Consider the following 14,202-nt stretch of genomic DNA (forward strand, 5'->3'; position numbering starts at 1 on the left):
CGATAAATCTAATCAATCAAGCACATAAATAAACAATAACAATTACAACTACAAGTTTAATTAAAATGCTACACCATGTAACAATAAAGCACATTATTAGCAAAAGCCTCTACTCGAAATTTTGTTCACGCGCTTCATACAAAGTCCACATACTTGGTTTGTCCACCTTTGGCTATCATCTTGCCACTTGCTTTATGCTTCAGCACACAATCTATGTACGCCATTTTGCGTCCGCCATGCTGCAGCTTTGCTGCAATTTCAATAACATCCCCCTCCCTGGCCGCTGCCAAGTAGCTTACATTAATGCTGGAGGATACGCCAGGATGACATGGCTTGGACATGAGTGCATAAGTTGTCACCATGTCCACTAAGGTAGCCGTATAGCCGCCATGCAAGGTGCCGCCTTTATTCAGTAGTTCCTTCGACACTGTAAATTCTGCTGTGCAAACGCCATCGCCCCCGCCTGTTATTGCCACCTAAAATTAAGCTTATTGTAAACCAATTTCAATTGCTGCACATGCATACCTTTTCCAAATGTCGCTCAAAACCCGTAGCCTTAGTTATTATTTCTTTTATATGCTTGGCAAACTCCAAGCCCTTTTTACGCGTCCCCATCTGTATTCTATTTGTTACGAAACATAAGTCAAAGCAAGCAATAACAAAAACAAAGCGCAACAGCCGTGCGAAAAAAGGCACTAAAATATACCAATAGCTACAAAATACCGAATTTATTGCACAGCAAAACTTATCGATTACAACACTTATTTGTCGCTTGTCTCTTTCTTTTCAAAATCTACAAATTTTGTTTGCCCGCCAGAGGCAATAACACGTCCAGTTGCCTTATTTCGTAGCACACACTCTATATAAGCCATTTTGCGTCCCGCATGCACTGTATTGGCATCAACTTCAATGACATCGCCCGGTTTGGCTGCAGCCAAGTAATTAACATTCAAGCTGGACGATACACCAGGATGTGAGCTCTTGGACATGAGCGCATATGTGGTAACGTTGTCTAGTATGGTAGCAGTTAAGCCTCCATGTAAAGTACCGCCTCTATTTAAGTGCTCCGGGCCAACAGTAAATTCACCCACACAACGTCCATCGCCGCCGTTTGTGATTTTGACCTGTAAAATTCAAATACAAGCGCGTTATCGATAGTTGCAAGCCCTTACGTAATCGTTTATATAAAACAGCTGTTTATTGCGACGCTTCCTTTAGCAAATGCAAGAAAATGTGTTTGGTGTTACACTTAAATAAAAACTTGCCATTCCAACGACGCGGTCAAAGCTTTTGGATTTGGACATAAACTCTGCCATCTGCTTAAGCATTTCCACACCACGTTTGCCCGACATTGCGAAACAGAAAAGGCTTAAAGAAGCGTGTGCTACGAAATGTAATTATCTTATACAGTAGAGGCGAAGACTTGGTATATTTACATCGATATCACATTCAGTGTAATCGAAATGTAAAACAGCTGTCTGTGGCGACGCTTATTTTATTAACAAAATAAATGCGTGGTGTTGAATTTGAATGAAAACCTACCATTCCTGCGACGCGATCAAAGCTTTCGGACTTGCACATATATTCGGCTATCTGCTTAAGCCTTGGCAAACCACGTTCATCCGCCATAGTGACTGTTTGATATAAAATGAAAGAAGCGACTGATACAAATCCATGCGGTGCCGGTAGTAAAGGTAAGGCGATAAGCTGGCCTGTACAAGGTTCAATAAGAGATTAAACAACCGTTTTATATTAAATATATTGGTATCTTATCTTATAGCTGGACAGACGATTATATTTCAACAGTTAAGCAAGGATGAACTAAGGCAGGATGCTATACACGATTTTATCTGCCAAAGCGTTAATGGCCAACAGATAGCGATGCTGGGCAGCAAGACCGAACTAATAACATTGGAATTAACTAGTAAATTGAGTATTAACAAGAACTTTCCTTATGTAATTAGCACTAGGCTAACCAGCCAGCTGCGCCCGCTGGATAAACTAGCTGAGCAAGTGGACTTGCAAGGCATCTATGAGCGCAGTAATGTGCTGGAACTGCAACAGTTGAGTTTGGAATCGGTTTATTCAGGTGTATGCTCGCTGGAAGTGCCTGCGGCCAAGGAAATTACTGCGAGCTGGGCGCCCAGAAATCTACCGAACGGGAAAGCGCTGCTGGCGAGCCTAAATAGTTATGGTAGCCTGGAGCTGCTGTGCAAAGGAGAAGAGTTAGTTAATTGGCAGCCTTATAAGCAAGGCTTGGATATTAATGCGTGCCTGATGGAAACGCTGCTGCCGCCTTTTTCTAAGTCCGCTGCCAAGATTGGAAGCTTTAAGAGTTATCAAGAGTTTATGCACCGCTGTTGGATTACCATGTGCGTCTGGCGGCCAACTAACAATACCGATGGTAGCTTGGAACTATTGCTGGGCACTGCTGCGGGCAGCTTATGGTTATTAAAGCTGGATGCGGAGGCGAAACAATTGTTAGGACATGCCACATTGAACACGGATCTTGACCGCATTAGTCTGATGCGTATAAAAGAAGAGCTGCTGCTTGTAGCGGATCAGGAGGGACGGCTTAACTTGTATAAGTTCAGCTTGGAAGAAGGCTTTTGCTTGATTAAGCAGCTTTGGCAAAAAGCGGATCGTTTAGGTCTGCAAGCAGCGTGTATAACATACGATCCACTGGAACAATGCCACTATATAGTTTGCTGCAAAGCGGCGCATCTGCTTTGCTGGTGCCTGAAGGATAATAACAGTTGGTTGGAGACGCGTCTGCATGTGGGCGGCATTAAAATAACAGGTAAGGCTGCTTCTTGTTAATTAATCGAACTTTGTAACGCGAGCAAATTCTTGCAGCTCTTTGTGAATTGGAATATAATAACTTTGCAGTGGCCACCGCACGCGGTCAGCTCTACAGCATAAATCTCAGCCAACATTCTGGCCAGCTGGGCACCTCAATGCAGCGCATAAGCTACGAAGATAGTGAGAACTTTAATATCATTGGCCTGGTCAACAGTTTACATCGCAATTTCCTAACCGTGCTGCTCACACGTACTAAGGAGTATCTGGTGAATACGGCGCATCTTCGTGTGCAGGTGATTGCTAGTGTGGGCAAGCTCTATGACAGCTCACCGCTGCAACAGCTAACCAAGCTTATGAATCCGCTGGAGCCCATCAATATGTATCCCGATCTACTGGCAGACATACGCATGCACATATTCAATGAGCAGCAGCTGGAATTCTATGTCAACTATGCGCCCTTGGACAGCTTTAACTTTGAAGACTTGGCTACGGTGGAGCAACTGCATCAACTACAGCTTAAATATCATGTGCTGCAGGCACTCAGACAGCTGCAAGCTCAACAATCGTTGCATGCGTTAATGTTGCGCAATACGCAGCATGAGCTGGAGCTGTTGCTGGTCATGCTCAGCTTAACCCACATACGCCTGCGTCTGCAGTATCTGAACAGCTTGTCGACACTAACAGCATTCCAGACCAGAGCAGCATCTGCTCAGCTGACTGCAGCTGGCAACATTAAAAACAAATTGGCTGAGCATTCCTTACCAGAACCAGCGTTTAATGTGATTGTAGCCATGCTGCTGGCACATATGGAGCTGCATTTTGAAACGCTGGAAGAACAGCTGCTAAAGCAGCGCATTACTGAGACAACGACTGAGCTGCCAGAAGATGCAGAGCTTTGTAGCATTTCCTATCTTCCGGTAAGTTTAAAACATTAACATTAATAAGGAAATAACAAAATATTCTTATCGTACAGCTGACGTTCTCCCTATCGCGTCACTACTGCACACTGTGCGGTCGCCAGGCCTGGCTGCAGGTCGAGGAACTGCAGCAGCTTTATCCACCCGGACGCATGCTGCTCTGTCCTTGCTGCCATGGACGCTACACTTTGGAAATCTGTGATGCATGAACTTCTAGCAGCGCAGCTCTGAATTCCGTAAGCGCCAACACGGAAATACTTTGAAAGCAATTGCGGAATTTAGAGGCTGCCTGCATCAATTTTATTAAGCTGACTTAAGCTGTGCGTGTGTCTAGGAGTGCGTGTGTGAGTGTAAGTGCAACGAAACATAAGCTTAATACAGTGAAACATAAATAATGGGACTGGTCTCCAACATAAGAATATCCTGCTCCACTTGACGCAGATCGGACTCGAGCTTACCCTTACGCAAGCGCTTGGACTCATTATCGATAAGCAAGGACATGGACTGATACTGCTTGGTCATCTCATTCAAATGCTGACGCAGACCTGACAGCAGCTCATTACGCTCAGGCGAATCCATAATGCGCATGCCGGGCATATCTGGCGCCACGCCATCTACCTTGGTCAGCACCTGCTTAGAACCGCCCGCAGCAGCGTCTGCACCTTTTTTGCCACCACAGAGCTCCATGAGACGCGCCTGCTCCTTGCAGCAAATGTCACGCAGCTGGCCCAGCATCTTCTTGGTCTTGTGTATGTACACCGGCACCTGGCCAAAGTCTTTGCGGCACACATACTGCGGCACTAGCCCAGAATTCAACAGATTCTGACGCGCACCCACGGGAGTATCCACAATGCGTGGCGGGGGCGGACACCTGTTGGTGTTGCGAGCACAGCGTATGTTCCTGACTATAAAGTTCGGCACCATATTGCTCTTTTGCTCCTTTTTGCCAATGGGCGGCAGCGGCGGCATGTGACGCGGCGGTGGACAAACGTGTAGATTCTCTCGTTTCCAGCGAACGCCATGATTCTTGCGTAGAAAGGCGCACGGCGGATCCAGCGGCACATTGGCACAGCCCATGGAACGATGCAAGCACTTCTTGGCATCCGTTAGCAGACGCACGCCATCCTTTTGCAGCACCACCGACTGCTTCTTGTACTCCATGTCCAGGCGATTGCGCAGCTGCCTGGAAAACTCAGCTGCCTTCTTGGCGGTGTCTGAAATTCAACCTTACGTTAGATGCAGTGCATCATTCTTATCTACCACTTACCATGAACTTGCGTTGTCGTTTGCGTCCTCTCCGTCTCGCGCTCCACATCAAAGATGTTCTCATCGTGATACGTTATATAAACCAACGACATGTCTAAGGCCTTGTCTCTCTCTCTGTGTAAAATATATATAGTCTGTAAATTGTTTTTCGAAAGTTTGTTTAAGCTATTATAAGGTACTCTGATTTTAAGTTTGTTTGCTTTGTTGTTGTTGCCAAGCTTCGCAGCCAGGTTGCTACAACGAACTGAAAAACATTTAAGGTTGCTATGCTAACCTAACAGCTATAGAATTTAAAAGTTTTTTAATTTTATTTATGTCCCCCCTAGAGGATAACTATGACAACACGTGGATCGCAGAAGGCTAGATTTGCTCCTCTCATTGCTTAAGTGCAAGCACATTTATAGTTCAGCTCAAAAGTATGCTACACTTTATAGTTGCTTTGCAGGTGCAATTCTATAACTTAAATTGGCTATAACGCGGCCATGTCCTGGCGCATTTCAAAAATTTATGGCTCACGACACTCACAGGATCGAACTCTATCGAACTGCATTGAAGGATTATGGGGTCATCATAATATCCCAACACTTAAAATTTTACAGCCTGAGGACTTAAGAAAAGTGGCCAAAAACAGAAAATGCGCAATATCTCCGAAACCACCAGGACAATTCCGATGTCCTTTGGTCAATTAATAGTCCTTTTAGATAAGAATCGTTTGGCACTAATTTCGTCCTAATCCTGCAAAGGATACGGGAGATATAGCCATTTTTCTGTATACGGAAAATGCCGTTTTTCTCAGCTCCTGTAAGGATATTCGTCCTTCGAGTGGTAAATTCTGAAAGGTCTTAAAGAGCACTACTTGCCTGCCAAAGGACATCAGTGTAGTCAATACAATTTCCGAGAAAAAGGACAATTTATGTTTTTGTATCAAATTTTGCGACCTACCCCTGCAAATTTTTTCGCTGAATTTTTTTGAACGATTTTTAATATCCTTGAATGCAGATCGATAGATTTAATGTGCAGGAGTACAAAAATGCATTGGCTTTAAGGATTGAAAGGATAACGGAGGAGCAGGATCTTCAAAAAGATGATACTTTTAATATTATTAATTGATTTATTAAAGCACACGCGTATATTTTTTTGTATATAAAAATTTGTTATCATATAAAATTCGTGTTTGTATATAAATAGTTTATGCGTTTGTTTTTGTTTGTATGTATAGTATATAATATATATTTATAAAAAATAGCACTAAATCTGAAATATTATTTTGATTTCTCAAGCAGTTGTGAGTTATGAAGGAAAAGGAGGGGAAATGTTGGAAGCACGTTTCGAAAAGACACACGGCGTACATAAAAAATGCTAAGCTTAACTTATAGACTAATGCATGTATATAAAACCGATAAATGTATATATGTATATGAAATGTGTCAATATGAAGACGAATGTCGAAGGCACTACATGTGGCATGCAGCGATGCAGCATGTTGCATATTGCACATTAGAGTTACAAACGTTTTTCATTTGTTGTTGCTACTGTTGGCGCAGTCCTGGCTGCTATTCTCCTGATTGCGTTTCTCGCGCACCCGCTTGAAGGCCTCGGTCTTGACAAAGTCCACGGATTTGTAGACTGTAGTAGTCGCTTGAGCGCCGGCGGGGCAAGTACGTTTGCCTGTGCTGGAACCCTGGCTGGGCAGATGATCCATGCTCATGCTTTGGGCATGCAGCAGCGGCGGCTTGTTGGCCACATCTAGCTCCAGATACTGCAGCTTATGTTGCTGTTGTTGCTGCTGCTGTTGCTGCTGCTGTTGGCGCAATGTCATGGCTACGCTAGCGCTGGCAGTGCGTTGATGCTGCACCGAGTGTGCGCCTGGACTGTTGGGATGCTGCCGGGTGGGCTGGCGCGGCAGCGTGCGTGTCTCATGGAAACGCAGCGAGTGCACGTCTGTATCCGAAGGCAGCAGCACAGAGAGCGGTGCGCCCGTGGAGCGACGCGAGCCAGGCGACATGCTGCCCAAGCCAAGCTGGCAGAGAATACAAATATTAGTTATAAAAACTTCAAGCTAAGCTAGTAGAACTGGAGTAGCTACCTTATTGGCATTTGGTTTACACTTGCGATCCACGCTGGGCGGCAGTTTGGTTGCCTGCAGCTTGCTGCTTAGCTGATCCAATACGCCCACAGGCGGCTTCGCCGGAAACTCCTCTGGCGGCTTGTCCTCCAGCGTGGGTTTGTGCTCCGCTGGCTTCGGCTTGAGCTTGCGGTTTACTGGCGGACAATCGGTTTGTTCTATGAAGTCATAACGAAATACGTTCCCTTCCATTTTGGAGGGACAAGCGTTGGTATAACAATGCTGACGTGGCAATGTCTTAGCGCTATTGGGCGAATTAATGGCCGCCATTGTTTTGCTGTGCGTCATCAGGCTGGGATTAATGCTGGCCTCGGCCATTAGATTCGGCGTGGAGGCAGCTATGGGATTGGAGTTGTGCGGACTGGTCACCGACTGGCGTTCGCCTTGCAGTTGATCTATGTTGCAATAGGGCAGCTGATGGGAACGTGGAATGTCATAGCTCTCCTCGATCAACGATGAATTTAAATGACGCGACGCTATAATTGCGGGCGATGTGTTCTCCGTATCCGACAGCTGCGGCAGTTCGCGTGATATTCTATTAAATATGTAAACAAAATGAGTAAAGCAATGGATTTTAATAAAACAAACTAGCGTTGCACTTACTTTTCGTTGTCCTTAAAGTCTAGTATGAGATTATTTTTGTTCTTCAGCACCTTGGCGAGCTTTTCGAGCGTGAATTGCCCTGCAGCATCAGCGGCACCAGCTAGCTCCTTATCTGCGCCTGTGGGCACCAAGGCAACACCATCTTCGGGCATTTTGGAGAAACGTTGCGAAAATGTTAGCACAAAGGATTCGTTCTCAATGGAACTATCAGAGGGACGCGTGCTGCGATCTATAAATAAAATACAAAGTTGTTTACGTTATAATTTAATTATCAGTAGCAGTTCGACTATAAAAACAGCAGGCGATAAAATTGCTATAAGGGCTCCCGTATGCTGTAGTTCTGCGTAAATCGAAATAAAAAATAATTCATTCACAAACACATTTTATCAAATTTTAAATCTTTTACGCAATTATTGGCTTATAGTGGCAAAAATACGTAATTAAATGGAATTCAACCGGAATTCTGCGAATGTTTATACGAAGTTTTCCCATTTGCTTTGCTGACTTACCGACATTCTCACGCAGCGGTAAAGGATGCGCCCATTCATCATCCGTAAAGACGCCCTCAGAGTCCGAGTCAGAGCGCTGACTGCATTGCTTGCCCACAGCTGTGGCCAATTGCTATAATTAAAACAAAGCTTAGAAAGCTTGCAGCAGAGTTTGTTTGTCCAGCTTACCGAGCTGCAGTTGGTTATCTTGGGTGAGTAGGACTGCGCGTTGGTCAGGTTTAAGCAAATGTTGTTGTGGCTACGCGGCGTATCATCCAAATTGTTCAAAGCACCCGCTGCAGCAGCGTGGCTGTCCAGCAGCAACTTGGGGCTGCCTGTAAAGCACTCGCTGAGCGGTATATACGGCCCAGAAGCGGTACTCAATGCGGGCGAAGCTTGTACGCTGCTGCTGCTGTTGTGTTGTTGCTGCTGCTGCTGCTGCTGTTGCGCTAGATTCTGTTGCGTGAGCACCAAATGCTCGGGCAGCTTGCGCACAACGCCATTTGCGCTAACTGCAAGACGCGAGGCTGCCTGTGCTTGCTCCGCAGCTTGTGCCTGTGCCTGCGCCTGTATGAGCGCGCTCTGATTGAGATAGAGCGCTGTGGCGGGCGACGGCGGCGGTTGCTGCTGTGCGGCAGGCAGCAATTGTTGCTGATCAAAGTGTGCATCGCATAGTAAAGTTTCGCGATTGTTGTAGTCCGTATTAACATACACCGAGTCCGAATTGTTGTTGTTATTGTTGTTGTTGTTGTGAAGACTTTGTGGTTGCTGATCGATGACGACAGGACGTCGCAGCTGTGCGCTGGAGCCAGCTGAGGAGTGCAGCGATGTTGTTGTTGTGTTTTGTGTTGAGTTGCTTAAGCCACCGCTGGAGCTTGTGTGCTGCTGTCCACTGCGATTCTCATCTGTATAAAAAACGTTGTTGTCATAAACTGTTTATGCTGCTACAAACTGTTGAACTTACCACCCGCTGGCGCTGCTGCGCCCGCCGCTGTTGCCGCCATTGCACCCAATTGCAGTTCATTGGACTGCTTCGTATCATGCAGATGACACACCTGACAAATGCAGTTTACCCAATCACGCATGCTTGCCTCTGTCTCCGCGGCCAGGTAATAAGTGCGCTTTGGGGTTTTAATATCAAACATGAACTGAAACTTTTGCTTGCGATTCTCCAAGCGTAGACCGCAGTCAACTTGCTCGCATTGATCCAAATCGATGACGCCCTTCAGCTTGCGGCAAAACTGATCCGTATAATATTCAAGGCAGAACTGCTCCGGTATCTCGCCCTGCTTCAGTGTAAACCAGCGACGACGCCAGCGCTAATAATGAAAGAAAGGAAAATTTAAAATCAATTTCACGACGATAAAGCAGCACAGCAGGCAGCGCACCAGCAGCGGCAGCACCAGCACCAGCAGCAGCATATGGCATGCAAATAAAGCTATGTTGTCGCTGTCGACTGCGACGCTGGCAGCAACTATCAGCTGCGCTTTGGCTGGGCAAATGAGTAAGCAGCGTTAACGCTGGTATTTTACTTTTCCGCGAAACGCTTTTTACATTGATATTTTCTTAAGTAATCAGCAGCTTACACACACAGGCACACCCACACAGACAGACAGACAAACAGCTGACGTTGCAGTCTGTAAGTGCATTTTGTTGTTATTTAGTTTATTTATGTACATTGTGGATGGCTCGTGCTGCAACTAAATTGTTTGTTTATCATATTTTCTATTTGCAGCTTTTAGCTTTGCTATAAATTGTACTTTTGACAGTGACAAAATACCAACAATATATTTCATTTATTATTTGCGCTTAGTAATTATTTGCTTTAATTAACGCTACATGTTTAATTTCATAAAGCAGAGCAGTTTGGCATTGTTGTCTGTTCTTTTTCGCATGCCTAATTGAATTATAAACAATAAACAAACACACACGCTGAGAGCGCAGAGAAATTGGCAACCCGGGGGGCTTAATATAAAACAAAAAGAAATTCTGGAATTTATTAGGCTATGTATGAGCAGTGAGTGCCGTTTACAGTTAAATATGAAAGCAGCAGACAGCATTTTAATATATTACTTAACTTGAATAAGAAACGTACACAATTTTATCAACAACATTTTTTGTTAGCCTTTGGACTGCATAAAGTTAATTCTAAGCCTGAAGTTTGTTTTCTCGCATAGCTTTGGCACACAACAAATACATATAAATAAATATTTATGCATGTATGTATGTGTGTATTGTCATAAATATGAATAAGACGGATTACTGTAGCCCCCTGCCCAGCCTCTATATAAGGTTTACCAACGTCGTAATATAAATGAATAAACGTTTGTAAATAATAATAATAATGACAAGTGCGTCATTGCTTATCGTCTGCAGATATATGTATATAGAGATACATATGTATATATCTCTATTTGTGGTTATTGCAAAGTACGTAATTTGATTTAACATCAAAATAGTTGCTTGTAATTCAATATTGAACGGTAAACAGCCAATTGAGCGTAAAAGTTTCAAGCGTTTGCGTCAGAAAAATGTTCCCACGCCAAAGAGTACAAACACACTCACACACACACTCACGTATTTATGTTTGTATGTACAAACATACAGTTAACGTAAAAAGTTCATTCACAGTTTGCCAGATGCAGAAAGACTTAACAGAAAAGTTTGTTGTTGTTTGTGGTTTTGCGCTTGTTTGCATTTCCAATAATTTCTCTAAGACTTTTTTTCAAACATCAGCAAGAACAACAATATTGTCCATATCAGACGCACACACACACACACAGCTAGCGCTTATTAATGAATTAAAAATGATTATCGCTACAGCAACAACAACAAACATGTACACACACACACGCACACATATGAAGAGATCATGGCATAGATGTACATACAAATATTTATGAAAAAAGAATGCCAGTGCTTGGTGCGTTACTTAGCATGACTCAGTGTACCAAAGCAAACAGCGCAAAATGAACAGTTAAATGTACTGCTTGTTGCTTTGCACACCTTTAGCCTAAAACTCTTTATATACTTATACTTATACATGTACTTACTGCACGCCAAATGCGTTTGGTGGGCGGTGATTTGATCAGCCATCCTTCATGGAATGTGCTATCCATTATCCTTTCTCTCTTTGTTCACACTTTGTTTGCAATTGCCACACACACACACACAGCCAGACTTACAATTTTTCTTAATACTTTTGCATTTATAATGCGTTTGTCGGCACGTTTTCTCTCAAATGCACTCGCGTTTCACTCGCTCTTGCACCACAATTGTAATTAATATGCAGCAATTCGTATTTAAGAAAAAAACTTTGAAGAACAATAAACAATAGAGCGTAAACTATTTATCACATTAAAAATAACACTCTTATATTTTTAGCAATGCTCTTATCGGTATTTACGCATTAGCACACAAATTAAACTACATTTATGTTTTAAATAAAGCAGCAGCTATAATTATTGTTTTGCTTTCGCTTATTCTTTTCCTAGAGATGAGCGTCAAACTAAGCAAGTGCTAATCGTTATCGCATAAGAAGTATCGCTTTACAGTCTGAAGCTATCGAGCAGGACTATGAAATTATCGACCAATCGTAATAAATGCTAATAAGAATTTAATATTTCATAAATTTAAATGGAACTAATTTGATATAACTTAAATGAAACTTATTTTGTTTAGAAATAAATTTTATTCCGTAGTGTCAATTGCATGTTATGAACACACACCATTTCCATATACAGTAGCATAATATTAAAAAAGAGCGCCATCCACGGAATATACTCCTCTAATTTCTCATCCAGCTTATTTGTCCTTGCTGTCGCCCTTGCCACCACGAATCCTACCAGTACGACGGGCAGCGATGAGACCGACCTTGCGACCAGCGGATGTGCCACGCTTGACTGTCGACGCCTTACCAATATGTTGATGGTTACCACCACCGTGAGGATGCTCCACAGGGTTCATGGCAACACCACGCACCTTAGGCCAGCTGTTACGCTTCACCTTGTACTTGTGGTAGGCACGACCGGCCTTCAGGATGGGCTTGTCAATACGACCGCCACCGGCAACAATGCCGACCATAGCGCGGTTAGCCGAGGGCACAACCTTCTTGGCGCCTGAGGGCAGCTTGACACGGGTCTTCTTGGTGTCGGGGTTGTGGGCAATGACTGTTGCGTAGTTGCCGGAAGTACGCGCCAAACGGCCGCGATCACCGGTCTTCTCCTCCAGATTGCAGATGATGGTACCCTCGGGCATCTGGCTCAGGGGCATAACATTGCCAATCTGCAGAGTAGCCTTGCGTCCGCAGTAGACGAATTGGCCGGTGTGCATGCCCTCGGGGGCGATGAACAGCTCCTTGCGGACCTTGTAGCGATAGGGATCGCGGAAGTGGACGCAAGCCAAGGGTGCACCACGACCAGGATCGTGCACAATATCCTACAATAACAAAAAGTTAGCATATCTTTAAGTAATTCACAGCTAGTTATTACTCACCTTAACTACGCCACGAATGTAGCCGGAGCGCTCAGCGAAGTCCAGGGAACGCAACTTGGCGGCTCCCTTGCGCTTCTTGACGTGCGCCTTGAAGACGGAACCGGCGCCCTTACGCTGTGCACGAATTACACGACCCATTACTGCAATGCAAGAAAATACACAACTTTAACTTTTTATGCACAAAACACAACACTCGCACTTTGCCAAGTCATTTTATTTTCATATGCCTTATCCAATTGTGATAAATAACTTTGGCATGCGCATAATTAGCATTCATGCTTCACATTTTGTTTATTATTTAACTTGGATGGTTTATTTAGTTTGTTAATTTTTACGATTAACATTAACGCAGTAGACACCTACCGATGCTCGGGTAAAAAGAAAAGAAAGAAGAGGAAATAGTGGTGGGCAAACAGCCATGTTCCGACTACAACACGTACTCGATACCTAGTATCCAGCCCTGGTATTTCACAACACTAGCCGATAAGTGTTTGTAAAATATCGGAGCCATAAACAAACAACAGCTGGTGAGCACAGCCAACTTCGCGTTCATCCGCAATAACAATAACAATAAGTATATTTGTTATCAACCTGGCAAATGCGCGCTTTCTTTTGTCGATTAAATCACATTTGAAATTGCAGTTGATTTTTTTTATTTTATGCTTTTTAATTTTGAGATTATATATATATAATAATTTTTGTTTTTACGATTTACATACATTTCATCATCAATTTACTTGTTTTATTTTAGAAATAAAGTAAGCATTTTTATTACTAATACGGTTTTTTTGTGGTTGTGTTTTTTAATTGCATTTTTAGTGCAGCACATTATTAAATACGTGGGGGACATTGCTTTTTTTTATAACACAAATAAACAAACAATATTTTAAATATTTTGCATTACGACGGTTACAATTTTTTTTTTTTGCTTTTGCTTCTGTTTATGCACATAAGAAAAACAACACAAAACAAATAAGTATTTAAATATTAATTTGCATATAGTGCATTATAATTTGACATTGATTGGGCATAGAATGTTGTAGATTGTGTGTGTGTGTATATTGCAACATAAGTCATTTAATAATTAAGCTTAAGAGAAACGTTTGCATAAAACAAACAAATACAAACAAAACGTTTGGGGGGGCTAAACAAATGCACAGCACACAAGCGTACTTTTCAATTAATTTTCATTTAAGTTTTCTCATTTTTAAATTTTTCTTCAGTTTTAGTTCTGTATAAAAAGTTCAGTAAAAAATGCAGCTTAACTAGTTAATTCTCTCAGTGTATATATAAGACGTCGATCTTGTTTTCCAAGGTAAGTATGTATGTATGTAATTAGTTTTGCGAAAAATGTTATTTAGCATGAATTTATCTTTGTCTTAGCATTTGCTTTCATATTTGTTTGTTTATTGTTTATTTTACACAATAATCTTTAAATCCTCAATCATATTATTTACCTCAGTTTATCACTTAGTTTTTACAATGGCGCTTTTGTTTAAACATTCTC

General features: G+C 42.9%; 6 protein-coding genes across 7 annotated transcripts; 1 reads left to right on the plus strand and 5 right to left on the minus strand.

Annotated features, from left to right (window-relative positions):
• Positions 1 to 115: 115 nt before the first annotated feature.
• LOC108599837 (acyl-coenzyme A thioesterase 13) lies at positions 116 to 655 on the minus strand. Its single transcript, XM_017986947.2, has 2 exons — positions 526 to 655; positions 116 to 476 (listed from the first exon to the last, which is right to left on the minus strand). Exons 1-2 carry the CDS (start codon positions 613 to 615, stop codon positions 135 to 137), a joined length of 432 nt encoding a protein of 143 aa, XP_017842436.1. The 5' UTR covers positions 616 to 655; the 3' UTR covers positions 116 to 134.
• A 51-nt stretch (positions 656 to 706) lies between these two features.
• LOC108599836 (acyl-coenzyme A thioesterase 13) lies at positions 707 to 1,643 on the minus strand. Of its 2 annotated transcripts, none has more exons than XM_017986946.2 (2): positions 1,543 to 1,643; positions 707 to 1,124 (listed from the first exon to the last, which is right to left on the minus strand). In XM_017986946.2, exons 1-2 carry the CDS (start codon positions 1,627 to 1,629, stop codon positions 762 to 764), a joined length of 450 nt encoding a protein of 149 aa, XP_017842435.1. In that variant the 5' UTR covers positions 1,630 to 1,643; the 3' UTR covers positions 707 to 761. The 2 variants fall into 2 exon arrangements, with proteins under 2 accessions (XP_017842435.1, XP_017842433.1); XM_017986944.2 differs by lacking the exon at positions 1,543 to 1,643 and adding an exon at positions 1,266 to 1,423.
• LOC108599838 lies at positions 1,603 to 3,946 on the plus strand. The gene is made up of 4 exons (XM_017986948.1): positions 1,603 to 1,694; positions 1,781 to 2,800; positions 2,857 to 3,719; positions 3,776 to 3,946. The coding sequence occupies exons 1-4, from the start codon at positions 1,649 to 1,651 to the stop codon at positions 3,926 to 3,928; spliced, it is 2,082 nt and encodes a 693-aa protein (XP_017842437.1). The 5' UTR covers positions 1,603 to 1,648; the 3' UTR covers positions 3,929 to 3,946.
• A 47-nt stretch (positions 3,947 to 3,993) lies between these two features.
• Positions 3,994 to 5,240, minus strand: LOC108599835 (enkurin). The gene is made up of 2 exons (XM_017986943.2): positions 4,987 to 5,240; positions 3,994 to 4,933 (listed from the first exon to the last, which is right to left on the minus strand). The coding sequence occupies exons 1-2, from the start codon at positions 5,075 to 5,077 to the stop codon at positions 4,092 to 4,094; spliced, it is 933 nt and encodes a 310-aa protein (XP_017842432.1). The 5' UTR covers positions 5,078 to 5,240; the 3' UTR covers positions 3,994 to 4,091.
• A 960-nt stretch (positions 5,241 to 6,200) lies between these two features.
• On the minus strand, positions 6,201 to 11,696 carry LOC108599834 (protein daughter of sevenless). Its single transcript, XM_017986942.2, has 7 exons — positions 11,255 to 11,696; positions 9,166 to 9,520; positions 8,391 to 9,106; positions 8,223 to 8,334; positions 7,714 to 7,942; positions 7,072 to 7,645; positions 6,201 to 7,005 (listed from the first exon to the last, which is right to left on the minus strand). The coding sequence occupies exons 1-7, from the start codon at positions 11,318 to 11,320 to the stop codon at positions 6,502 to 6,504; spliced, it is 2,556 nt and encodes an 851-aa protein (XP_017842431.1). The 5' UTR covers positions 11,321 to 11,696; the 3' UTR covers positions 6,201 to 6,501.
• Positions 11,697 to 11,869: 173 nt separating this feature from the next.
• On the minus strand, positions 11,870 to 13,073 carry LOC108598556 (60S ribosomal protein L8). Its single transcript, XM_017985242.2, has 3 exons — positions 13,059 to 13,073; positions 12,696 to 12,835; positions 11,870 to 12,638 (listed from the first exon to the last, which is right to left on the minus strand). The coding sequence occupies exons 2-3, from the start codon at positions 12,831 to 12,833 to the stop codon at positions 12,006 to 12,008; spliced, it is 771 nt and encodes a 256-aa protein (XP_017840731.1). The 5' UTR covers positions 12,834 to 12,835; positions 13,059 to 13,073; the 3' UTR covers positions 11,870 to 12,005.
• Between the last annotated feature and the right edge of the window lie 1,129 nt (positions 13,074 to 14,202).

This window comes from Drosophila busckii, chromosome 3L (genome assembly GCF_011750605.1).
Source record: "Drosophila busckii strain San Diego stock center, stock number 13000-0081.31 chromosome 3L, ASM1175060v1, whole genome shotgun sequence".
Classification (NCBI taxonomy): Eukaryota; Metazoa; Arthropoda; class Insecta; order Diptera; family Drosophilidae; genus Drosophila; species Drosophila busckii.

Coding starts and splice junctions, on each gene's coding strand:
- LOC108599837 (XM_017986947.2), bottom strand. CDS start 615: ATGGGGACGCGTAAAAAGGGCTTGGAGTTTGCCAAGCATATAAAAGAA. Junction 477..525: donor TTGAGCGACATTTGGAAAAG/GTATGCATGTGC, acceptor GCTTAATTTTAG/GTGGCAATAACAGGCGGGGG.
- LOC108599836 (XM_017986946.2), bottom strand. CDS start 1,629: ATGGCGGATGAACGTGGTTTGCCAAGGCTTAAGCAGATAGCCGAATAT. Junction 1,125..1,542: donor TTGATCGCGTCGCAGGAATG/GTAGGTTTTCAT, acceptor TGAATTTTACAG/GTCAAAATCACAAACGGCGG.
- LOC108599838 (XM_017986948.1), top strand. CDS start 1,649: ATGAAAGAAGCGACTGATACAAATCCATGCGGTGCCGGTAGTAAAG. Junction 1,695..1,780: donor ATGCGGTGCCGGTAGTAAAG/GTAAGGCGATAA, acceptor CTTATCTTATAG/CTGGACAGACGATTATATTT. Junction 2,801..2,856: donor GGGCGGCATTAAAATAACAG/GTAAGGCTGCTT, acceptor AAATTCTTGCAG/CTCTTTGTGAATTGGAATAT.
- LOC108599835 (XM_017986943.2), bottom strand. CDS start 5,077: ATGTCGTTGGTTTATATAACGTATCACGATGAGAACATCTTTGATGTG. Junction 4,934..4,986: donor AACGACAACGCAAGTTCATG/GTAAGTGGTAGA, acceptor GTTGAATTTCAG/ACACCGCCAAGAAGGCAGCT.
- LOC108599834 (XM_017986942.2), bottom strand. CDS start 11,320: ATGGATAGCACATTCCATGAAGGATGGCTGATCAAATCACCGCCCACC. Junction 9,521..11,254: donor CCAAACGCATTTGGCGTGCA/GTAAGTACATGT, acceptor TTTCATTATTAG/CGCTGGCGTCGTCGCTGGTT. Junction 7,943..8,222: donor ACCGCTGCGTGAGAATGTCG/GTAAGTCAGCAA, acceptor TTTTATTTATAG/ATCGCAGCACGCGTCCCTCT.
- LOC108598556 (XM_017985242.2), bottom strand. CDS start 12,833: ATGGGTCGTGTAATTCGTGCACAGCGTAAGGGCGCCGGTTCCGTCTTC. Junction 12,639..12,695: donor ACATTCGTGGCGTAGTTAAG/GTGAGTAATAAC, acceptor TTGTTATTGTAG/GATATTGTGCACGATCCTGG.